This window comes from Dromiciops gliroides, chromosome 2 (genome assembly GCF_019393635.1).
Source record: "Dromiciops gliroides isolate mDroGli1 chromosome 2, mDroGli1.pri, whole genome shotgun sequence".
Classification (NCBI taxonomy): Eukaryota; Metazoa; Chordata; class Mammalia; order Microbiotheria; family Microbiotheriidae; genus Dromiciops; species Dromiciops gliroides.
Window position 1 is genome coordinate 33305396 of NC_057862.1, and position 25006 is coordinate 33330401.

The 25006-nt window shown below is 45.3% G+C and overlaps 1 protein-coding gene across 1 annotated transcript in view; it reads left to right on the forward strand.

Moving 5' to 3' along the window:
- The window catches only part of ADAMTS14 (ADAM metallopeptidase with thrombospondin type 1 motif 14), a 122896-nt gene that overhangs the window by 44487 nt on the left and 53403 nt on the right, over nucleotides 1-25006 (forward strand). The window contains exons 3-4 of the mRNA XM_043990175.1: nucleotides 202-346; nucleotides 6198-6394. Of these exons, the coding sequence (XP_043846110.1) occupies nucleotides 202-346; nucleotides 6198-6394 (342 nt within the window). The remainder of the gene's footprint in view (nucleotides 1-201; nucleotides 347-6197; nucleotides 6395-25006) is intronic.

Genomic DNA, 25006 nt, shown 5'->3' on the forward strand with positions numbered 1-25006 from the left:
GGGGTCCTATTTCTAATCCTAATACTGTGCTTCCGGGGTGCTACTCTATGCCTGTATGTGTCTATGTTCCACATAACAGGTGTAGGTGTATGTGTGTGTGTGTGTGTGTGTGTGTGTGTGTGTGTGTGTATGTGCTGAGGCTTCATACTTACATGTTCATTTTTTTCTCTCCTCTCACTGATTTTCCCCCATGGTGTTCAGGCCGGCCTAATCCGTACTGACAGCAGTGAGTACTTTATCGAACCTCTGGAGAGGGGTCAGCAGTTGAAGGAGGAGACCGGGAGGACACATATCGTCTACCACCGGGCAGCCATCAGGCAGGAGGAAGGAGACCTCCACAATGAAGGTAGGAGCCAGGGAGAAGAGCCCAAGGGGAGACAGTGGCAATAACAGACCCTTGTGCTCTAGGCACAGCTGTGCTCCATGAACCACCAAAGTGGTTCATAGAAATCAGCTCGTCTGATCTGTATGAGAGCTCTGGAGGTTGGTGGTGCCGGTGGTATTATTCTCACTCAACAGAAAAGCGAACTGAGACCCTGTGGAGTGATGTGCTCAGGGCTCAAGGATACAAATATTATAATAACTATAGCTCCATTTTTTTCAGAAATGCACCGAGGGTCAGAAATATTTAGGGACCTGTTCATGATCCCTTAGCAAGTAAGCATCAGAGGCAAGATTTGAACTCAGGTCTAGTATGCTCTCTACTCCTCCATGCTGCCACTCTAGACCAGCCTTCTTACCATCATCCATCAATAAATGTTTTGTCAGTCACCAAGCATTTATTAAGTGCTTACTGTGTGCCAGGCCCTGTGTTAAGCCCTGCTTCTCATCTAGTTCTGCTCCATGTTTTTGGGGAATGTGCTGCCCCTTCCCATCACCATTTGCCTCAGGGACTCTTGTTCTTTGGTCCTCTCCTCATCTTCCTTCTGCAGTCCCTTGATCCCTTTAGTCCTGGCAGGTGAGAGTTGGTCATGCCGCTAAACAAGTTCACAGATCCTTCAAGGGATCCCTTGGGGAGCTGTCCATTTCACTGGTCCTGTCAGTTAGATTTGATCCTGCTCTGAGGCTGTTGGCCAAATGCTCACCCCTGACTGTACCTGGCCAGGAGGTGCCTTTGGGCCAGAAGAAGGTGTGAAGATTTATTTATATAGGGAGCTGGTAGCCTTCTAGAACAGGCATGCTCTTTCTTGAAACCAGTAGCTTGGGAGTGGCTGAGGATGGGATTGGGAAACTCATGGAAACCCCAAGGCTCAGCTGTCTCAAAATAGAAGGCTTTTCACAAGACACCAGCTGCTCTTTAAGAGCTGCTAATAAAAGAGGGAAAAGTTCGGAGACTGTGGGGAAGGCCTTCCAGTTGGTGGGTGAAGGGGGAGCCTGCACGGACTGGTCTTGTCTCTTTGGGATGGCAGGGTGGCTCACTTTGAAATTTTTCCAGAAGGTTGGCGTGCAGGCTTAGAGCCAAACAGGGGACTTGGTGGTTTGCCTCCTGGGGCTAAACCAGTTTAAGTCTCATTCTGGTCTAAAAAGACAAACCATCATCTGCTTCAGGCAGAGGGAAGCTGAGATCCTGGTGATGTGGCCCAGTAGAAAGAGTCAGAAGACCTGGGTTGGAGTCTGAGCTTTAACACTTACTACTCCTGCGACCTCGAACAATTCACACTTCTTTGTGCTTTGATTTCCTCATCTGTGAAATGGGCATTAGAATACCTACAGTAACCCAGGGTAGTTATAAGGATCATAGGACCATGGATTTAGAGCTGAAAGGAACCTTAGAAATCATCCACTCCAATCCTCTCATTTAACAGATGGGGAAATGGAGTCACAAAACCGTCAAGTTGCTTGCCCAGGGTCACAAAGCTGGTGTCAGGGGCAGGAGTTAACCCAGATAAGATAATGTATATGAATCATTTTCTAAACTGAAAATGTTGTGTGAAAATAATAATAATAATAATAATAACTGACATTTGTGTTATATTTTCTGTCTTACATTATAGTTTATCCTCACAACCACCCTGTGAGGTGGATATCATTGAACTATTATGTCAGTTTTACAGAAGAGGAAACTGAGGCTCAGGGAAATTAAATGATTTGCTCATGGCCACAAAGTTGATAAGTACCCAGGCGTGGAATTGGAATGCAGGTCTCTTGACTCCAATCCCGTCACTCTCCCCATTGTCCTCCCCTATGTCTGGAATTTGAGCTTATGAAAATGCCTACTATTGTTATTATCATCACAATATTGTCACTGTAGAATTTCAGAATCTCTGAGCTGGAGTTATCTCATGTTATCCATCTATCCTCAGCAGGGGTTATTCTTGTATTTCTTTGTCTGCCCAGTATCTGACACATAAGTAGACTTATGTGGACAGACCTAAATTGCTTTGTATTTATTTCGTGTTTAATTAGATGATTGTATGTTGCCTTCCCCCTCCCCTCCCGAAAGTGATCTTTGAGGATAGAAACTGAGGAATTATTTCCTTTTTGGTTTTTCATCCAAAGCATTTATTTAGTACAGCTTCTGGTAAACAGTAGGTGCTCAGCCAATGCTTTGGATTGAATTGAATTGAAATCTTTCAACACCATTCCTGACAAGTGGTCATCCAGCATGTACTTGAATACTGCATGGAAAGGGTGCTGAGCTTAGAGGTCAAATCCTGCTATTCCCTACCTGACTGACCTTGGGCCTCAGTCTGTAAAATTGGGGCCTTGAAGATCTAGTTCCTGCTCTGGATGACCCTATGACCTTCAGTGATGGGAAACCAAACATCCAATGTTATGGCCACCAGAATAGAGGACAAAGAAAAGAGGGGTCCACTGGGCTAAATTAGGGTTTGGGGGTCAGGGTGATCTTTTCCTCCCCCCCTTCATTTGACCACTGCTACTTTCCATGCTACTCTGAACTTGGAGGCATGGGCTTGAGGGATGCCAAAGACTTGGCCAACAGCCTACAGCATTACCTCCTGACAAAGAAAAGGGAAGGGAGGTAAAAATGGGAAGGAATTTTTTGAACTCCCATGTCTTGGGCTTGGTTATTTTCGGGATGATGCTGATGAAGGGAGAGGAGTGAACCTTGGGCCAAAGTTAGAGATGAGGGGCGGGGTGCCAGAAGGGAATTTAGGTTGGGGCCCGGCTATATTTAATGTTCTCTGCTGAGTCAAATCCTCACTGGGGACTCCTCGTGTGTCTGAAAAAGACCCTCCACATCTGAATAAATAGGGATATTTCCCTGAGCTCCATGGCCAAGGGGTCGGAGCTCATCATCAACTAAGTAATGTGCTTTAAAGACTTGGTGCTTTGATGAAGGAAAGCACCTGATTTCTAGCAAGGAAGATTCAGTGCCTACAGATGTGAGACCCAGGAACTGGGGCTTAATGGAGGACTTTGGACTGACAACAGAAGGAACCAACCACAGGGTCTACAGTGAGGAAGCTGATAATTTCTCCATCCTCCACCATGGTTGGACCACATCTGCAATGTTGTATTGGAGTCTAGGTGTCACATTTTAGGAGGGATATTGATAAATTGATGATGGTGGTGGTTGGCATTTATATAGCACCTACTATGTGCTAGACACTGTGCTAAGCACCTTACAAATATTCTCTCATTTGTTCCTCACAACAACCCTGGGAGGTGGGAGCAATTATTATGCCCATTCTACAGATGAGGAAACTGAGATAAATAGAGGTTAAGCAACATGTCAGTTATACAACTATTGTCTGAGGGCTGGATTTTAATTCAACTCTACCTGACTCTAGGTCCAGCTTTTATCTACCATGCCATCTAGCTGTCTCCAAATCTGGGATTTGAAGGCCAGTCTTTTGACCCTAAATCATAGGATTATTTTGTTGTGTTTAGTCATTTCAGTCATGCTTAACTCTTTGTGACCCTATTTGGGGTTTTCTTGTCAAAGATACTGGGGTGGTTTGTCATTTCCTTCTGCAGGCAAACAGAGTGAAGTGATTTGTCCAGGGTCACATAGTAAGTGTCTGAGGCTGGTTTTGAACTCAGGAAGATGAGTCTTCCTGATTCCAGGCCCACTCTATCGACTGCAGCATCGCCACCCCCCCCCCCAACTAGCTGCCTAGAGAGACCTTAGAATACAGGATGTCAGAGCTGGAGGGGATTTTTGACTGTGAAATGAAGAGCAGGGAGAATCCTGTGATTTCTCTCCCCATTTGGGGCCTAAAACAATGTGGCTGCTGTCCATTGTAGTTAGCTCCTGACTCAGGTCCCCAGAGTTCCTGATTGCAGGTGCTCTCTGTCTTGCTGGAGTCAGAGGCTTCTTGTGGGGCAGCAGCCAAAACCAGAGAAAGGCCCGGGGGCCTCCCTGACACATGTATTTCCCAGCCGGAGGATTAGGGAATTTTGCTAGAGCAATGACAAGCATCCAGAGGGGGACCCTTGGTCAGCAGCAACGGGAGGAACATCAGGCTGGGAAGGCAGCTGACTGCTCAGGGCGGGTGTGTTCCACATCCCTGGACACTCACAGGGTCAGGCAGCTCTATGGCCGGAATGTGCCACGCCTGAGAAATCCTTGGAGAAACATTGGCTCTGGCCAAAGATAGCTTAATGGTGGTCCAGCTCAGAATGAATGAGGTTACTTATTTCAGCCCTTCGGGGAAACCATGATGTCATCAACTCTGTCCAGTACACCACTGTAAAGCAGAATTCTCTCTGCCTTAGTAGACGGTCCATTCATTCATTCATTCATTCATTCATTCATTCATTCATTCATCCATCCATCCATCCATTCATTCATTCATTCAACAAGTGCTATCAAGTACCTACTGTGTGTCGAGTCAACAGAAACCTATTTTCTTATTAGCAATACTCTACCACTGTCATATCTTCTGGTCATGGAACACTGCCATCGCTGACAATTTAAGCATGAGAATCAGTCAGGAGGGCAGAGGGAGAGGCGGATGGTGGGTGTGAGCATCCAGCTACACATACCAACTAGAGACCTTTGAAGAGCTGGAGTCAAAAATGTCATCGAAAGAATGTCTGATTGAAAGAGAAGGTGGGCGGGCCATATGAGGCTAAGAGAAAGCAGAAAGACCTCCAGTTTGTTGGGTAGATGCCCTTGGGTGGAGTTAAGAGAAGACAGGGAGAGGAGCATGAAGGATGGTCAGGCATGGATGTGCCGTGATTTGCATCCCTGGGAAACATCCAGATGGATGAGGCACATTCACAGCACATTGGCCTCTAGTACTCAGTGGTACCTGATAGCTTAGATGCCATCTTTGCACCTGTCACATGTTTGCTGATTGACTGACAAATGTATTAAAGAGGGGCAAAAGTAAAGTGTGGTCCAAAGGTGGAGGTGGCTTCTGACTTGGGAATCAGGGAAGGCTTTGTGGAGGAAAGGGAAATGAAGGGAGGGTCTTCCAGGTTTAAGGGAAAAAGTGAGCAGAGACCCTTTGGTGGGAGAATCCAGGGCATGACAAGGAGTCTAGTTTGGAGTTTGGTGAGAAGTAATATGAGCTAAGGCTGAAACATGGGTGGTATTAGATTTTAGGGGGCTTTGAATGCCAGGCTAAGGATTCTGGGCTTTCCTTGGCTGGCTGTAGGGAGCCTCTCTAGACTGTGCATTGTGGCTGACAACCTTATTGCCTTGTGGCCAAGTTTTGCTTTGGCTGATGAAAGCGAGCGTGACTGGCTTACATGGCATCCTCAGCACTGTCCCCCCCCCCCAACAGAATGTGTCGTGTGAGGCACAGCAAGGCCAATTCACTGAACCAGAGTGTGTGGAGGGGAATAAAGTTTCATGATTCAGGAAGGATCGTTCTTAGGGCAGGCCAGAGAAGACCTTTGAGATCACCCAGTCTAACCTCTTGATTTTATAAATAGGGAAACTGAGGCCCAGGGTGTGGAAATGAGTTGTCCAAAGTCATAGAGGAAATGAGTGACTGAGCCAGGCCTCAAACTCAGGGTCCTGGCTCTTATCCCAGAGCTCCTTGCAGTTTTCCCACTGCCTCAGAGATATGGATGCACCTTAAGGTCAATAAGTGGACCTGAGCCCTTACCTTTGCTTGGCCCCAAGGAAGGCTCCTGGCATGGACTCTTGGCAGATCTAGAATGTAGGAGGGGTATGCATGCTTGTGTGTGTGTGTGTGTGTGCATGCATGAGCGTGTGTGTTCATGTGTGTCCTTACGCCTCCCATGCCGTCCTGACCACAGCCTTTCCCCTTTTGCAGTCCCAGACTTTGGTCCCCGGGGGCTCCCCAACCTGCTGGGCTCAGTGGAGGCGCAACTGGGAGAGGCCCAGCGGAAGCGGCGTCACGCCAAGCCGGGCGACTACACCATCGAGGTGCTGCTTGCTGTGGACGATTCGGTGGTGCGCTTTCATGGCAAGGAACACGTCCAGAATTACGTCCTGACCCTGATGAACATAGTGAGTGAGGCCTGCCTACCCCGCCTACCTTGGTGCTGGGAGAGGGGTCTGCAGCCAAGCTGGGGAAGGCAAGAGTCCCTCGGTCATCATTCAGTCATTCTCTCAGCAGGCATTTATTAAGCACTTACTGTCTACTAGGCACTGTGCTAAGTGGACACAAAGAAAGGCCTAGCCTCCTAGGAGTCAGGGTGTCTGTCCTCCAGGAGCTCACATTAGAACTGGGGAGACCACATGTAAATACAAGATGCATGAGGAAGGGAAGCTCAGAGGGCAGGCACTAGCGGTAGGCAGAGGTGAAGCAGGAAAGGCATCTTACAGGCGGTTAAATCTTTTTTGTGTGTTTTGTTTTGTTTTTGTAAGGCAGTGAGGGTTAAGTGACTTGCCCAGGGTCACACAATTAGTAAGTGTCAAGTGTCTAAGGTCAGATTTGAACTCAGGTCCTCCTGAATCCAGGGTAGGTGCTTTCTCCACTTTGCCACCTAGATGTCCCCATAGGAGGTTAAATCTTCAAGGAGGTCAGGGAAACCCAGAGGCAGAGGTGATAAGGGAGAGGGCATGGGGGATAGCATGGAATCAGGAAATGGACTGTCAGGTACAAGGAGCAAAAAGGAGATAATGTGTATGGACGCTGACTGAGGAATGACTTCTCTTGTGGCCATGGCTCTTTTAGGTTAATTTCATTGATTCATTCATCCATCCATCCATCCATCCATCCATTCATTCAACAAGTGTGTATGCCTGCTGTATATGGAATACTGTGCTTGGAGTTGGGGCTGATGGAAAGTGTAGATAAGGCAGGGTTCCTGCCCTCACAGAGCTTACTCTATAGTAAGGGACAAGTCAGGAATCCATCATTAAAATCAATAGTCAATCATTTATTAATTGCATTCTCTGTGCTGGATGATGAGGGTACAGAGACAAAAATGAGAATCCCTCCCATCAAGGAACTTACGCTCTACCTGGGGGATGGGGGATGACGTATTAGACACCTGGAAAACCAGATGAGGCCATGAGAAAATAGGATATCACTCATGGGGATGGTGATGGGAGGACGAGGAAAGATCTGCAATGCTTCTTGAAGGAGGTAGCCTGAGAGCTGGACTTTCAAGGATGGGGACTTCAACAGATGAAGCAAAAGAGACTAGATCTAGAAGTGGAAGGCCGTCTTGTCTGACCTCTTCATTTACCTCCTCATTTTGTTGAGGCACAAGGAATTTTAGCGACTTGCCCAAAGTCACACAGGTAGTGCCAAAGGTCCTCTGACTATAAAACCCATGCTCTCTCCCCTGTACCTCTCCAGGCGCAGAGAATGGTAAGGCAATGATGTAGTGGAAGGACCCCGGACTCTTATGTTAGAGAGGGTCTGACATTGTATGCAGTATTCCACACCCATAGTCCCTTCCCTCTGCAAAGGAATGAGTTGCCTTTTCCTGTCTTTTCCTCAGTGCCTCTCCTTTGATACTACTTTGAAGACCTCTGTTCCCGTAACCTTTCTCCTCCTACTTCCTCTCCCTCCCTTCAGTTCTGACACCTCTGGATCATACCTGGCATCGCACCAATTCCATGGAGCAGAGTGTTTCACTTGGATTAAAAAATGTAATCAGTTGTGCACAAAGCCCCTGCCCCCAACGGAAGCAATCTGTGCTTATGCTGCTGCTGTCCATCCCTTGGGACATTGACTCCACTTGGAGCTAGGCTACTTCTTCTCTGGTCAGTTGCTGAATCACAGAGACAGGCGATATCTGGACACCAGATGGGACCTGAAAGTGAAGTCCTTGCTAGATCTTGGCAGGCTTTCTAGCTCCCAAGTCAGTCAGTGCTTTTTAGATTTCAAGGTCAATTCTAGCTGGGAGTTAAAAGCAAGGGGAGTCAGGGATTGTTGCCAATGAGTACAGTCGTTACTGATGAGTGTACATTGAAGAGGGCATCTGAGTAGTGAAAATGACCCGCAGGCTCAGCAAGAACCTAAACTTTCACCATCGAACTTGCCTCTCCCCGCATTCTCACCTCCTTACCCTCTAGCTACAAGGAGTGTACGCAGATGGGCAGAAGAATGTGACACTCTGCTAAAGTAAAATTGCTGTCACTTAGTAGGGCTGGAAGTAATGAAGATGAACCATCCCATGGACTAGATGGGATAGAAATTAGCTCAGACCACCCCAACCCAGTGAGAGCAGCAACTCAGAAAACCTTCTCAGAGTCAGATTTTTGTCTATTGCTCTTTTTTGAAATGTTGTGATAGAGTGCAGCCCTTTGGTGGAAAAATCTGTCCTTCCTGGACTGGAAGGCACGAGGCAGCGCTTGACCACCAGTCCAGAATCTAGAAATGGCAATCCACACCCAAGACCACCCAGCTGAAAGCTAATCCCGTTAGTGAGAGCCCAAGGAGGGAGGAGGAGGGACTCTAACCTGGAAAGTGTCTAGGGGAAGACTGGGGGAGGAAGGGAAGAAAGAGAAGAAGAGCAGCAGCAGCGTTTAATGAGCTGATGGCCTGGAGGCCATTAGGCAGGCTGGCGGGTTGGGGAGCTGGCAGAGTGCCCAGAGGTCGATGAGTGGAAGCTCCACCTGAGCAGGACTCTGCTCCAGACAGCGAGATAATGACAGCTCTGACAGATACGATGCTCCCAGGCTTCCAGAGTACTGACTTTTTACATTTATTCCAAACTTGGCAAGTTTCCACAGGAAGATATTCCAGCACAAATAAGGGAAAAAAAGATTAAACGTGAAGCCATAAATGCCTCCGTTTATTGTCTGGTAGAAGTGGTCTATGTCCTGGCCCTGCATGTGTTGTTTTTCCCTGAGGGCAGGGACTGGCTCCCATTTGTTTTTGTGCCTCATCTGTTGGTACTTCACTGAGGACCTAGTATACAGTAAGCGCTTATGAATGAATGCATCTGAACCCTTTGCTGTGAGGCAGTGTTTGGGGGTGTGTAAAGGGCCTCGAACTTGGCAAGTCAAGGCAACACTCTCATGATGTCATTGGTCCTTGAAGGACGAACAACAGCAAGAAGATCTGGGTTCAAGTTTGGATTCAGCCATTTATTAGCTGTGTGACCTTAGTTTTGTCATTTATAAAATGAGAGCCCCTTGCAGGGCTGGTGGGAGAAAAGTGCCTTAGGAATGAGACATAACTTTTCTGAAATCTGCCTCTCTGGCATTTCCAGCTATGGCTTCCAGTTCTACCTCCAGGGGCTAAGCTACACAAAGCTGATCCCTTTTCAACATCACAACACTTCGGGGGGCAGCTAGGGGGTGCTGCAGTGGATAAAGCACCAACCCTGGACTCAGGAGGACCTGAGTTCAAATCCGGCCTCAGACACTTGACACTTACTAGCTGTGTGACCCTGGGCAAGTCACTTAACCCTCATTGCCCTGCAACCCCCCCCCCCAATAAAACAAACAAAAAAAACCCAAACCACAATGCTTCAAATCCTGGAAGATCAGTGGACTTAGAGTTGAACAATGTTCAAGTATTGGCTCTTCCACTTATTCCCTGTGTGACCTTGGACAAGTCACTTAACTGATCCTCAGTTCTCTTATCTGTGAAATGAAAGGATACAACTAAACGACCCCCACCCAGTTCCCTTCTAACTCTAAATATGCAATAACAACCCTATGAGCCTCCAGTTAATGTTAAATGTTAAATGTTAGTTAAATGTTTTCAGGTCCTTAATGACTCCTTATATGACACAATCTCTAGGCCAGGTTTCCCTTCTTTGAATTCTGTCCAGCTTATCAACACGCTTCCTATAACAAAGCTTCTTAAACTGTGGGTCTCAACCCCATACAGGGTCAGTAGCTGAATGTGGGGTTATGAAAAATTTGGCAACAGTAAAAGGTTATGTATACCTATGTTATATACCTGTATACCTGGGTTCGCATAAAAAATTTCTTGGGTGAAAAGGGTTGTGAATGGAAAAAACTTAAGAAGTCTTGTCCTATAATACAGCATATAGAACTGAACCTAACACATTTATACTGAGATATTATGCTTATATTAATATAGCCTAATACTGCTTTAGCTTTTTTTAATCAAAAAAGTATTTTATTTTCCAGTTACACGTAAAGATAGTTTTCAACATTTGTTTTTATAAGATTTTTAGTTCCAAATTTTTCTCTCCCTTCCTTCCCTCCCCCTTACCCAAGACAGAAAGTAATTTTATATAGGTTGTATAAGTACAATCACATTAAACATTTCTGCATCAGTCCTGTTGTGAAAGAAGAATCAGAACAAAAGGGAAAAGCCTCAAAAAAGAAAAAAAAGTAGAAACATTATGGTTCAATCTGCATCTAGATTTCACAGTTCTTTTTTTCTGGATGTGGGGAGCATTTTCCATCATGAGTCCTTTGGAATTATCTTGGATCACTGTATTGCTGAGAAGAGTTAAATCTATTACAGTTGATCATCACACAATGTTGTTGATACTGTGTACAATGTTCTCCTGGTTCTGTTTAGGTTTTTTTTAAAACCTGTTATGTCACACCTTTGTATCATGTTGAGCTTGAGGTCCACTAAGACCCTCAAGTCTCAGTGTGATGTATAGGAAAAACCAAAAGGCAAGGAGTACTGGTAGAACCCTCCATTGTAATGGAGTCCTCCATTTGGTGGAAGTCTTTGAATCTCAGATGGAGGAACCAGCCAGAGCTGTCTAGCCCAACAAGCAGAAGACTGAGAGGAAGCACAATTGTTGTCATACATTTAGAGCTTAAAGAGACCCTGGAGGCGATTTAGACCGACCCCCTCATACTGGGAACTTCCCAGATGTAGACACATAGCTCCTAAAGAGGAGAGAGGCCCAGCCAGAGAGTTCCTCTGCCCAAACCCCAATGACTTTAGCTTAAGCTATGCAAGAGAGCTGGGAGAGATATCTGGCAGACACCATCCTACATACCAGACTCTGCCCATACCATCTGTCTCCCTTTCTCTATTTTGGGGCTTATGTTTAGGGTGAGGAGTGGTGGGTCAGCTAATGAAGAGCCCTGAGCCCTTTGGCTCAGGGACTTGGTCTTAGTCCCCTCTATCTCTTGGGGAAGTTGCGAGGAGAAGTACTGTTCTTATCTGGCCTCAACTCAGATATGCCGGGGATCTGTGATTTCCTAACATGGTGGTCCCAACCAAGACTTGGTAGATAAGAACTTGGGAGTTGCCTGAGACTCGGAGATGATAAGGGATTCGCTTCTGAGGTTCCTCTCAATTTTGAAGTTTGGGAATTCTCTGAATTTCTGGGGGTCATGGAGCAGGTGATTGTCAGGGGCAGGATGGACCCTGAGTCCTGGGAATGCCGAGGGCAACCTTCTCACCCCTCAGCCTTCTTGGCTCTTCTCCCAATGTCAGCCTTGATAAGTCTGTAGGTCCTTCATGGGCGGGGCCTCTGGTCCAGCTGACCAGCTGCTTCTTACCCTGAGCATTCAGTTTAATTCAATTCTTCCACTCACTCATTTATTGATCAGGTAGGAGGCATTTATTAATCAGCGAACACTCCATATAGCTACATGTAGTGCTTGCAGCATGCAGAGTCCCATTCTTGGAGCAGGGTGAATGACAGAGTTAGGAGTTTTTACAGAGCTTTCATTCTACTAGCGAGATAGTACCCAACACAGATAACCAGGACACATAAAAAGTGAATCCATCAGAGAGGGTCAAAACAAAGTACCATGGGAATGCCAAGAGGGAAAAAAAAGTGCATCACTGATGAGGGGAATCAGGGAGGGCTTCATGGAGCAGGTGGCATTTGAGTTGAGTTTTAAAGGGTATATTAGAACTCAGCAGGTCAAATTAGGGGTTCCAGGCATAGGGCAAAATGTGAGCCAAAGTGCCAAGGAAGGAGAGGGCTCAGGGACAGTGTGATTCAGTTCAGCTGGACAGTGGAGTGTGGAGGAGGGGAACAGCATAATCTGAAACTGGAAAGGTGGGACAGCACTGGATTGGGGGGGGGGGCTTGAATGCCAGGCCCAGGAGTTAGGACTTTACATAATGGGCAACAGAGTTACTGAAGACGTCTGAGTAAAGGAATGAGCATCAGCTTTGTTCAGTACCACAGATCTGCGGTATCCAGACAAAGGATATGAACCTTAAAGTCAGCTGGGCAGCTGCATTCACTCATGCTGAGTAATTTTTCACTCATTCATCATTCATTCATTTGTTCATTCATCATCATCATTCATCCATTCATTCATTCATCATCATTCAAGCACCTCGTCTGAACAAAGAACTGTGCTATGGACAAAGAGAGACGCAAAATAAATACAAGATGTGCTCTTTGCCCTTGAGAGGTTTCTAGTCTAGTTGGGGATATAAGATGTTCATACTTGATGAGATAGTAGGACATAACCAGGTGCTTGGTTGCACAGTGCAGAGTGCTGTAGGTCTGTTATGGAGACTACAGGATCATAGATTTTAAAGCTGGAAGTAATCTCAGAGACTGGCCAATCCAGCCTCCTCACTTTTCAGATGAAGAAACTGAGGCACAGGGAAGTTAATTTACCTGCTCAGGGGCACACAACTAGTGAGTGAGGACAGATTTGAACTCAGGTCTTCCTGATTCCAGACCCAGCACTCCTTCCTCCTGCTGGAGAATTGAGCTCTTTCATTCCTTTTAAGATTGCCTGTCGTCTCAGGATGAATCTCCATTGTCTCTCCTATCCTCTCTCATATTTTCTTGGAATCTTGGAAACTTCCACTCCCAATATTGTTATAAATAATAATATCAACACTAATAGCAGCTAATATTTAAATAACACTTTAAGGTTTGCAAAGTGCTCTATGTATGATCATTTGTCTATTTCATTCTCATAACATGAGGCAGGTACCATTGTTATTCTGATTTTACAGTTGAGGGAACTAAGGCAGATAGAGGTTAAGTGATTTACCCAGGGTCACACAGCTAGTAAATGTCTGAGGCTTGATTTGAACTCAGGTCTTCCTGACTCCAAGTCCAATGTTCTGTCCCTTGTTCTACCTTGTTGCCAGGGCAGGTCAACAACTTATCTTTAATTTATGGTCTTAGACTAGAAGGCTAATAGTCTAATCAAATGAGATTAAATGAGATAATAATTCTAAAGTACTTAGCATGCTGCTTAGCACATTGAAAGCACTATATGGATTATATTAAGTGTTGTTGTTGTTGTTATTGACAAATGCCCTGGACACTGAAAGGTTCAGTGAATTCTTCAGGGTCACACATCCAGTAGGGCTCAGTGGTGGGACTTGAACCCAGATCTTCCTGGTTCCAAGTGTGGTTCTGTATCTCCTATGACATGCTGCTTCTCTGTCCTTCTTCAGAAGAGGAAAATGAGGCCTAGAGAAACATTAAGTGATTTTCCCAGTCACATAGCTAGTCGGTTAGTGGCAGAGTGAGGACAAGGACCCAGGGCTCCTGACTCCACTGTCCTCTGCTGTCTACTATGCTAAGGCAATGGCAATGACCAAAGGGCTCAGCCTATGCTTGTTTGACAATCCTGGAACCAGAATCCCAGAATCCAGAGGGGGCAGCCTCCTTTTGGCCTTCAGAAGAGGTTTCTATGGACAAATAAGAGGAAGTGATAATTTTCATAGTTTGTAGTAAACTTTTGGAGCTCATCCCTCTATGAGTGCATTGCTCAGGCTGAAACTTTGAGTTATTTGCAAAAGGGTTTAGTTCAATTCCTGAATGACCAATCCCTAAATGCGAGTAAGGGGAAAGGGCTGTGGGAAGGTTTACTGCTGGGGGTGGGGTTCTTATTGGGGGTGAGGTCGGGCTAGATACCCCTGGTGGGGGAGAAACAAGTTAAAGCTGGGGCAGACGGCACCAGAGGGATGTGGAGTTGACTTTGGGGAGGTAGTGGAAAGATGGTGGTCATCTTGGACTTGGCTTGGGTTCAAAACCTGACTGTGCCCCTTATTAACTGTATGGCCTTGGGACAAATCCTATTGTCTCTCTGGGCCTCAGTTTCCAATTCTGTAAAATGGAGAAATTGGACCAGAGGGCCCTTCAGGCGATTTTATCATCCTACTTGGCTGTGAGTATGGTGTGTGGGGGTGTTCATGCATTTGCTACTGAGCCCACCATGCAGTAGTGTGTGTGTGTGTGTGGGGGGGGGGTGCAGGTGATGCTGAGGAGATGTAGCCTTAGCAGCTGTGCCCGAGCCCCAGGGCTTTTGTGAAACAGATGCAGGATCAAGGATTGATAAGAATTTATTTTTATCCTGTGACTTTATTGGTGTGGGGAATGCCCAATGTGGAAACGCCCTCTGCTGGACTTCAGTAGAGTATCTGTAACACAGTCTGGAAAGAGTTTCCAGGGTGCAGTGAGGTGCCTGTGCCTGGGTGGGTGGCACAGGTGTTCTGTATCCAAGGAAGAATCTGACCCTGGGCTCTCTAACTCCAAGGTGAGCCATAGATAGAGTAAACGTAATTGACGATGAGTTTGCCTTTTCCTTTCTGGGGATGCCAACCTCAGTTTCCCCATCTGTAAATGATAACATTTCAATTTAGCTCATCAACCCCCTCTCCCCCTCGCAAAAGGATAAAAGATTTAGAATGAGAAGGGACTTTGGAGACTATGAGTTCCAACCTCTCATTTTACAGATGTGGAAATTGAGGTAAATTTCTGAAGCAGAATGTCAATGCTAGCTTCCTGACTCCAAACCTAGTGCTCTCTCCACTACATTACCCAGCTACCTGACTTTTTTTGGTTATTGCATACATTTTATTTACTTATTTATTCACTTATTTATCTATCTTATCTAGCAATTTATTTATTTAAAATACGTCTATTTCCAACTATCAGGCATTTCCCCCCTCTCCCATCCTCCTCATCCATTGAAGAAAGAAAGAAAAGAAGAATAAAAAAGAGAAAGAAATCTTGTATTATATGAGCATAGTCAAGCAAAACACAAGCCCCAATTGGCCACATCCAAAAATGCATTATGCTGTGCTGGTGCTAGGACAACAAAGATGAAATAAGACAGGATTCCTGCTCTCAAGGAGCTGACTATCTATCTAATTGGGGAAAGAAGCCAGAGCCAAATAGCTGAGAAGCAAATTGGAAATGGGATATAGGCAAGGTGAAAAGAGGAGGGTGGAGGCAGGGAGGAGTCACTTCTCCCTGGAAGATATCAGGGAAGACTTCCTGGAGGAACTGGCTCCTGAGTTAGCCTGTGACTAAAAGGAAGGGTTACCCTTCCTGGCTTGGATCACTCATTTGGGGTAGGCAGCTCTTCCTGCAGTCTCAGTGGCTGGTGATGAAGGGCTGGGTGAAGGCTAGGCCAAAGATCAGAGGGAGGCTACTCAAACTTCGTGGGAACAGTATGGAAAAAAAAGTCTGGTGTTTGTGGTGGATATTGAAAAGATAGATGTCTGGAAAAGGGGGGTAAATATGAAGGAGCAGTGTGACTTTCTGTTGGGTGGTCTGGGAGGTATACCAGATTCGGGGAGGGACATGAAAAATATGTGTAGGGATTTAGATTGGATCTTGTCCTGTGATTCATCATAGATTGAAAAGAATAAGCTTTATGGTTGCACCGTGTTTTTAATATTACGACCATTTATGGAAATACCCCAGCTCCTCCCCCACCCCAATTGAAGAGAAAGAATTTAGCAAAAGCGACTAGTACAGCGACAGTCTGTGACCCTCCACACACTATTCTGGCTCAGAACTCGCCTGTCAAATAGGTGCTCCTTTTACCAATGACTGGTAGATAGAGGTTTATCCAACCCTGGCTGCTGTTGTTGGCTATTTCTGTTTTGTGCTTATCCAGTCCATCCCACTTATCTAATTTTCTGTTTTTTAACTAGTCCCCAAGAGCTTCGATGATTACGGCTTTCATCATAGATATTTATACTGGGGAGTGTCATGTTGAAAGGAGCTTTTAAGCAAGATTAATCTGGCTCAGAGCGCAGGATGGATTAGATGAGAGAAAGGGGAGCCAGGGAGACCAACCTGAGAAGGCTCATGGGATTTTGAGGGAGAAAGAGCCAAGGAGAATTAGGAGGTGAGAGTCAGACCGGGTCTAGGGGGGTATTATCAGTCAGTCAGGCTTCATAAATTAGCATTTATTAAGCACCTACTATGCACCAGGCACACGGTGCATGGCTAAGCAATGGGTGTTGATTCTGGGTGGTACCAAAGAGTGTCAGAGGAGCGCACCCAGGATGGTGAGGGACCCTCAGATTCATTTCATTTGAGGATCACTTGACAGTACTGGGGGTATTTCTCCTGGAGAAGAGAAGATTCTGGGGGATGTGAGAGATGTTTTTAATGATGGGAATGGCTGTTATTTGCCCCAGAGGGCAGAACTCAGAGCAATGACTGGTAGTTATAAAGTGGAATATTTTGGCTAAAAAAAAACCCTTCTAGCAATAAGAACTATATCAGAATGCCTAGGGCTGGGTTGGGAGGTGGTCAGTGGGGTTCTCTTTTCTGGAAGCTTTAGAGCAAAAGCTATCTGACCACTGGTCAGCTCCATGGCAAAGGGAATTATTCTTTTCCAGTATGGGCTCAGAATAGATGATGGTTAGTCTCTTCATTGCTGAGATGCTTCCAAAATCATCTAGTTAAAGTGTTAGCCGCTAGATGGCACAGTGAATAGAGCACTGGCCCTGGAGTCAAGAGGACCTGACTTCAAATCTCACCTCAGACACTTATTAGCTGTGTGACCTTGGGCAAGTCATTTAACCCCAATTGCCTTAAACATCTGGGGCCATCTCCAATCATCCTCATATATATCTTGCTACTGGACCCAGATGGCTCTAGAGGAAAGAGTAAAGCTGATGATTTTGCACAGCCCTCCCTCACTTAAATCCAATTCACTGCAAGTCATGACATCACCCTGAGGACCACAGGACAAACAAGTCAAGAAGAGCTCTGTAGAACAATTTCAGGGCGTTTGTAAACTTGGAGGGGGAAGATGACATCCCTGCTTTTACACTAACTGCTAATTGGAATTCAGCATTTGCTTCCATTACGGCAATAACCTTGATTCTGAGAAAAGGTGGTGACTTCCCTCGACTGCCCCGAGGGGTCCGTGGCACCAACAAGGTTAAGAATCTTTGCTGATCTGGACAAATCCCTTCTTTGAGGTCCAGCGAAGGAAAGTTATTTGCTGAAGGTAATACGACTAGGAAGAAACAAAATTAGGATTCGACAGCACATTCGCTGACCCCAAATCTCATGTCCCTTTCAAAATGTTTGTCACTTCCAGGGATTAATTGTACGTGGGGGTAGGTGTCTGCTTGGGCTGGTTTGAAAATCTGATTCGAGGGAGCTTTCTCCTCTGCCCGGGGACACTGACAAAATTGCCATCGTGAGCCCCTGCCTGGTCTTCCTTGGGTGTTGGGGGTGAGGGTGGGGCTGTTTCTGCAGGCTGAGTTGGGGTGTGGGAGAGGACCTGAGAGACATAAAGAGGCCCTTTCATGGAGGTTATCAATGGAGCCGGATTGCAGTGGGGAGGACACTTCCAGGCTCTGTTTTCTCACTGCTCATCTGCATAGCTCCCCCTTGTCCACTTGGGAGGTAGGTTATCCCCCCTAAGGACTGGCTGATGATACAGAGGAACTTATGTTTCCCTTTGTTGGGAGTTTCCAGGGTGATTTCAGTGGGACTGGATCTGAGCCAGCGAAGGCTGTGACTTCTAACCTGCCCCTTCACCAGTTCTTAGCAAGATCCCATGGGAAAATGCCTTCCTTCCTTCCTTCCTCCCTCCCTCCCTCTCTCCCTCCCTCCCTCCCTCCCTCCCTCCCTCCCTCCCTCCCTCCCTTCCTTCCTTCCTTCCTTCCTTCCTTCCTTCCTTCCTTCCTTCCTTCCTTCCTTCCTTCCTTCCTTCCTTCCTTCCTTCCTTCTTCTCTTTCTTTCTCCCTTCTTCCCTTCCTCTCTCCCTCATCTTGCCTCTCTAGGCCTTGAGTTTCTCTACAATTGGACTGGATGAGCCCCCTTCTAGTTCTGACATTCCATGGTCCACTTTCATGTGTTGTTTCTCTTCAATCTGGGAAGTGTGGATGCTGAGAAAGAAACTTCAGTGGGGGAGGTTTTGACGATGATGGAAATGACCCCAGAGAGCTGGACCTGGTCCCTGTGAACTCTGTGTGCTGAACACAGGGCTGGTCTCCTGTTGGCATGCTGATGCTGCCCTGCATGTTCAATATTCATCATTGGGGCTTGAGAAAACTGAGCTTGAAACCAAAAACTCACAAAAAGTGCTTTCACACCAAGGTGTGGCTTTTGCGTTTTGCCAGTGATTTCTTTCCTTTGATACCCTTTTCTCTTCCCCTCCCCTCACCATGGGAGGCTCCTGCCAACTCTGAAACCTCCCTTCTTTTCTCCAGGAAGTCCCCTGCCCTTGGTGTTAGGCTCGTAGCATGTCCAAGCTGGGAGGTTCCTCAGAATGGAGAATGCAGAATGTCAGTTGTGAGAGGGACTAGAGAAAATAGATATACAGTGTCGGAACTGGAAGGGGCCTCCTAGATAATATGGTCCCACCCTCATTATTGAAGAAAAGAGGATCAGAGAGGTTGGGAGAGTTGCCTGAGGTCACACAGCCAGTAGGTAGCAGAATGTTGATTGAAACTCAAGTCCTGAGACTCTAAGAGAAGATGTCTATCTTCTAGCAACATTGTTAAGTTTACTCTTCCCAATTTTTCTTTAAATAAGTTATTGTTCAATCATTTTTCAGTCGTGTCTGACTCTTCATGATGCCATTTGGGGTTTTCTTGTAAAGATACTGGAGTGGTTTGCTGTTTCCTTCTCCAGCTCATTTTACAGATGAGGAAACTGAGGCAAATAGGGTTGAGTGACTTGCCCAGGGTCTCATAGCATCTGAGGCCAGATTTGAACTCATGAAGATGAATCTTCCTGACTCTAGGCCTGGTGCTTTACCTATTGCATCACCTAGTTGCCCAGTAAGTTAAAGAGGTTATTTATTTAATTTTCAGTGAGCTGGAACCTGAGGGATGTTGTGTCTTATAGCCTCAGCAGAAAGACTGCATCTGGCTTTGACATGAAAGAAACTTGGCTCCTCTCTTTAGTTCTGTTGTATTTGTTTACTAAGTTACTGCGATATTCTTCATTTTGTTGAGAAAGAGAGACAAGAGGAAAAGAGAGGGAGAGAGAGAGAGAGAGAGAGAGAGAGAGAGAGAGAGAGAGAGAGAGAGAGAGAGAGAGAGAGAGAGAGAGAGGAAGGAAAGAAAGAAAGGAAAAAAAAGAAGGAAGGAAGAAATAAAGATAAAGGAAGGGAAAGAAGGGACTTAAGCACTTTCCATGAGCCAGGCTCTTTGCTAAGTGCTGAGGATACAAGTACAAAAGCAAACACAGCCCCTGCCTGCCCTCAAGGAGCTTACATTTTAATGGGACAAACAATCTACAGGGGGAAGTGGTAGCTTTGGAGGGGGAAGTTAGCCTAGAAAATTTCAGGCATTGTGAGTAGGGCCATTGGAGAGTAGGTTGGCACATCCCATATAGGAACCTTGGCAGAGTTGATTACTCATGGGTCATGGTTTCAGCCTAGCTCTGTGATCCTCTGAAAGGAGAGAAGAGAGCTTAAATAGAAAAGGAGATTCTTCCTACCACCTTAGCAATGCTAGGGTGAGTGACAGGACTTCTAAACCAGCACAGTATCTGGATAGCTTGGTCTAAGGGCATTATCAATGGCGATGGGCATGGTTCCCAAAGCCAGATGGACCATCAAGTTTTAGTAGAAAGGGCACTGGGCTTGGAGTCAGAGGACACAGATTTAAATCCATTCCCTGCCCCTGGGTACTTGTGTGACCTTGGACAAGTGACTTCAAACTCTCTCTGCCTCAGTTTCCTTAATCTGTAAATCGAAGGGGTTGGACCTCATGATCTCAAGAGCTGGGCCCTGCAGACTCTAAATGTTTGAGATGCTAATCTGGTTTAATTATCTGGGCCACCGGCCATGATCTCTTGGCTTTCTTTTAATGAATGATCCTTTGTTTGCGTTGTTGTCAACTTCATCTTGAAGGAGAAACTGAGGCCCAGAGAGAAGTGACTTTCTTTTTTTTTTTTTTTTAAGTGAGGCAATTGGGGTTAAGTGACTTGCCCAGGGTCACACAGCTAGTAAGTGTTAAGTTTCTGAGGTCGGATTTGAACTCAGGTCCTCCTGACTCCAGGGCCGGTGCTCTATCCACTGTGCCATCTAGCTGCCCTGAGAAGTGACTTTCTTAAGGTCATACAGCTACTAAATAGCAAAGCCTGGATTCAAACTCAGAACTTCTGATTCCAAATCCAGAACTCTTTTTTTTTTTTTTTCAGTTTTTTTTTTTAAGTGAGGCAATTGGGGTTAAGTGACTTGCCCAGGGTCACGCAACTAGTAAGTGTTAAGTGTCTGAGGCCAGATTTGAACTCAGGTACTCCTGACTCCAGGGCCGGTGCTCTATCCACTGTGCCACCTAGCTGCCCCTAAATCCAGAACTCTTTCCATTCTTCCCAGATTAATTTCCAGGTCTCTGTGCATGTTACCTCTGTGACCTTGGGAAGGGTCATTTTGGGTTGGACTGGCTTTTGAACCTCAGTTCCCTCATCTGTAAAATGAGGTTAATAAAATGTTCACGCTCCCTCTCTCATGGTGGGTGGGTGGGGGGGAGACTGAAGAGAACACTGTGAGACTTGGGGAGTTGGGAAATAGGAGGCAGCCTGAAGGCATGCCCAAAAGCCTGGGTCCCGTTGAGCTGGGTGACCTTGGCTAGCTCTTTGTAGGGCTGCTGCTGCCTGGAAATGTGGGGCTCCAGGGGGACGGGTCCTGGCTCAGCTCTCCCAAGCGATGCCCTTTCCGGAAGGCTCCCGTGAGCGAGTCTTGCTGTCGTAAATACCGTCTGCAACACGGGAGGACTGATAAATGCCGGCCATTGTTACCTTTATGAAAGGGACGCTGTTGGGGGGAGGCGGCTTCAACAGAGGAGAGACACGGGGCTCTCAGGAGTGGCTAGAGGGGTGGGGGCAGGACCAGTGGGGGGAGGGGGGAGGGGCAGTGGCCTCCAGGCACAGGAAAGGTCTTTCTCCTCCAGGCCCCAGGGGGCCTCGGGAAACAAGGGCACCTTTAAGAGGGGTCTAATAAACTCCCTGATGGGAGCCCTTTGAAGCTCAGAGCCTCGAAGCAGAGGCTGAGGAGGCAGTGACCTCAGAGCTGCTCGTGCTGTCCCGGCTGGGGCAGCTGGGAAAGGGAGCGAGAACTTAACCTCTGAGGCAGAGCTACCCAGACTTCTGGACTATGGCTCAGGGTGGGCTGGGGCCAGCTCCTCTCCTTAACCTCGGCCACAGAATCAGAGAACCTCCCAGCTGGAGGGGCTCTCGGTGGCCACCCCATCCAGTCCATCCCTGAAGAAGGGGACCCTCTAGGACCCTTGGGAAGTGGCCCCCAATGACCACAGCCTCAGGCAGCTGCTCCCACCTGGGTCCTGCGCTAAGGGTCATCTGCCACGCAGGGCCCAAGTTGTCCTCATGGCTACTTTCCCATTACTCCTGCTTCTTCCCTCTGAGGCCAAACAAGTCAAGTCAAATCCTTCTTTGATGGCAGGCCTGCAAATGCTTCTGGGTTCTAAGGTCCTTTCACTTCTGGCGTTATATGTTCTACTTCTACCTGTTAAGGGTTAAAATTCTAGCTAAACTGTCTAAAATATCTAATGAGTGGTCGCCAATAAATTATAAGCTTTAGCAAGAGTTAGACTTTTAAGCATTTATTAAGGAGAATAAGAATTTGGTAAAGAGAGAGAAAAAGGCCTAGATTCCTATCTATTAAAGGGAGAGCACATTTCTAGCTCCCTTCTCCGCCAGAGTCCAGAGGAAAGAGGAGCGAGCCTGAGCGCCAGTCTCTTCCTTCCTCCTCCCACTAGTCCGCGTCACTTCCTGAAGCCTGGTCTTGCCCTCAAAGACCTTTGCTTCATGGGCAGAACTCTTCTACAGTAAGTATCCAGCAGGTGGCGTCATTCCAATCGTTACAGTCCCCCCTGTTGTTCCTCAAGAAACAAAATGTTTCCTTGACGGAACAGTAAAAACAATATAATAACTATTGCTAACTAATAATATGTGAACAACAATATAGAAAAGGAAGAGAGGAAAGTTTTGTCCAGAGGGGCGATTTTTTTTTTTTTTTTGGTCCTCATGAACCGACGCTTTGACATTGGTCTTGCAAAGGGAGGGCCTCTGCAGAGAATACATGTTACAGATGGTGTATATTATAACAGAAAGAGAAAAAAAAACAACAAAAACAAATCAAAACTGTTCATTTAAAGTCTCTGAAAGTCTTTTCTCAGATGTCCTCTAGGTGTAGTCGTGGAATGGAAGTCTTTTCAGGGGTTGAGGTATGGATGCTGGTAATCAGCCAGGAAATTTCCTACAAAATTGAGCTTAACACAACTTTAAAATAGCTTTGTCAATAATCAAATCAAACAATGAAAGTTCTCAAAAACATGTCTAAGGGAATTCAGAATCTTAGTTGTTACACATGAAACATATAATAAAACAAAAATTGAACCATTCTTTAAAATTATAATATTACTATAGTCCCCCCCTTATGGAGGGTATTTGAGAAGACAATTGCTGTGATATTAATTTTTAAAAATAATTTTTATCTTTGTTTCATCACTTTTTGCATCATCTGCCTAATTATCCTCATGCCATTATGAGAAATTAGAAAATCTAATATAATTGGTAACAGGTGTCAAGGCCAAATTCAACACTGTTATTTATCATGACACCTGAGATAATTATGGGGGTTACCATAAAAGAACAGAGAAATGATGGGATATGAGCATTCCCACACTTGAGCAATATGTACTGCCCATACAGTATGCCAGGCTTAAAATAGGTGGATGGAATATATGTCCATGCCACCGAACATATTGGAAGAAACTGAGTCAGACTTAATCAGATGCATGGGATTGAGATGTCCATGGCATCAGGCATATAGGAGGGAGCATAGAAGCCAGGTGTAGAAGTGAGATGGGTGGGATGAATACTTCCAGCCATCTGTACAATATTGTGGGGAAAAAGAGAATAAAATATTAAACCAAGAGAATCCAACCTCAACATTTGTCAAAAGCCGTTCCCTCAGCCATACCTTGACTTCATGCATGTCTCCCCTCATGTGACAGTTCAGTGTCTGCTCTTGCATGTATTCCTCTTGTGATTGGATGGCATCTTGGCCAACTGGCATCTGATAACTCAGAATAAAGGCAATTAATGTCTTAAATGATAAGTTCCCATAATCCAAGTCTCATATGGATTTAAAAATTGAGGATAATAAATGATTGCAAAAAATGTGAATACATCTTGACTCAGAACACAATATATAATTATGCAACAATTTCAAATAATACCCCTTTTTTTTTACTTAGTATACAATTACTTTTGTGAAAAATCAGAACATACTTAAATACAAGTTAAAGCACAACAGAATCTCAAAGAAAACTTTTTTTTTGAAAAAAGAAAACTTTTACAAATGTTCCCCTCTTTTTTTTTTTTGGAATATGCTTATCAAAAATAATACTTCTAGAATCAATTTACACTTGCCATGGCAACCAATTTGCCAGGGAAATGCTTTAAAGAGTTTGATCAAATAATCAGTTGAGAAAAAATAACAAAAACAAACTCCTCAGAATATGGGAGCACAATACTCCTAGAATTAACATTGTATTATGAAATCAAAACCATCTCTCAATTTTTTTTTTAATTAGATAAATGAATAGAAGAAAATACACATGGAACAATAAAAAAACAGTGAAATTCAAACTAAGGAAATCTAAATGAGCATGAATTTAATATTAATAAGAGTATTATAAAATATAAACTTGATCACATGACTATAAAAAGCTTTTACAAATATTCTCCTTGTTTTAAAAACTAAGTATGACACAATCTCAAAAGCATGAAAATCTCTATGAAAATAAACCCATACCATTAATTTCAAAATGTATATGTAATAGCATAGAAATCCTATGTAACCTCTGAACTGACATTAATAATCTGAGTGAATTCAGAACACTCTTGATTCCAATATCTAAAATCCCCAATACTCATATCAATACCTTGCTGCTTACTTCTACATTTCTGTAAAATATATACCCTTCCATGGCAAAAGAATCGGAGTCTTGAACTATGTTGATGATTGTCATTCTTATTCGGCTTAAGTTTTTCTTCTTTAACCCCTCTATATTGTCTGTCAGCCTTTTCACCATACAAATGCTTTATAAGATTACTAATTAAAGACAAAAGCAGGTTAGCAAAATTAAGAACAAAACGAGCATATCTGGAATTTAAAGGGTTTTCTAAGGTTGTTTCAGAAGCACAGCCAGGCTGGGGAAGGGTTGAGCCTGAAGGGGCAAATGTAGTTAGAGAAAGTTGAGCATGCGCATTAGATCTTTGGACTTCCCAGGCCGGGGAAGCAATGGGCTTGGCCATGGGAGGAGTAGAGGGTGGGGTCTGGAGAGGAGGGGAGGGACCAGCACAATTTGAATCACACTTGATTTTGAACTCAGGCCTGGATTCCTCTTCCCCCACCTTGCCTCCAGGTGCTAGGGGATTAAAAGCTTCTAGAGGGTGGGTCATTGCCTCCAGGCATGCAAAATTAAAGCAACAATTAGTGTTAGAACTGGGAAAAGCTGCAGGAATCTCTTCAGGTTTCTCT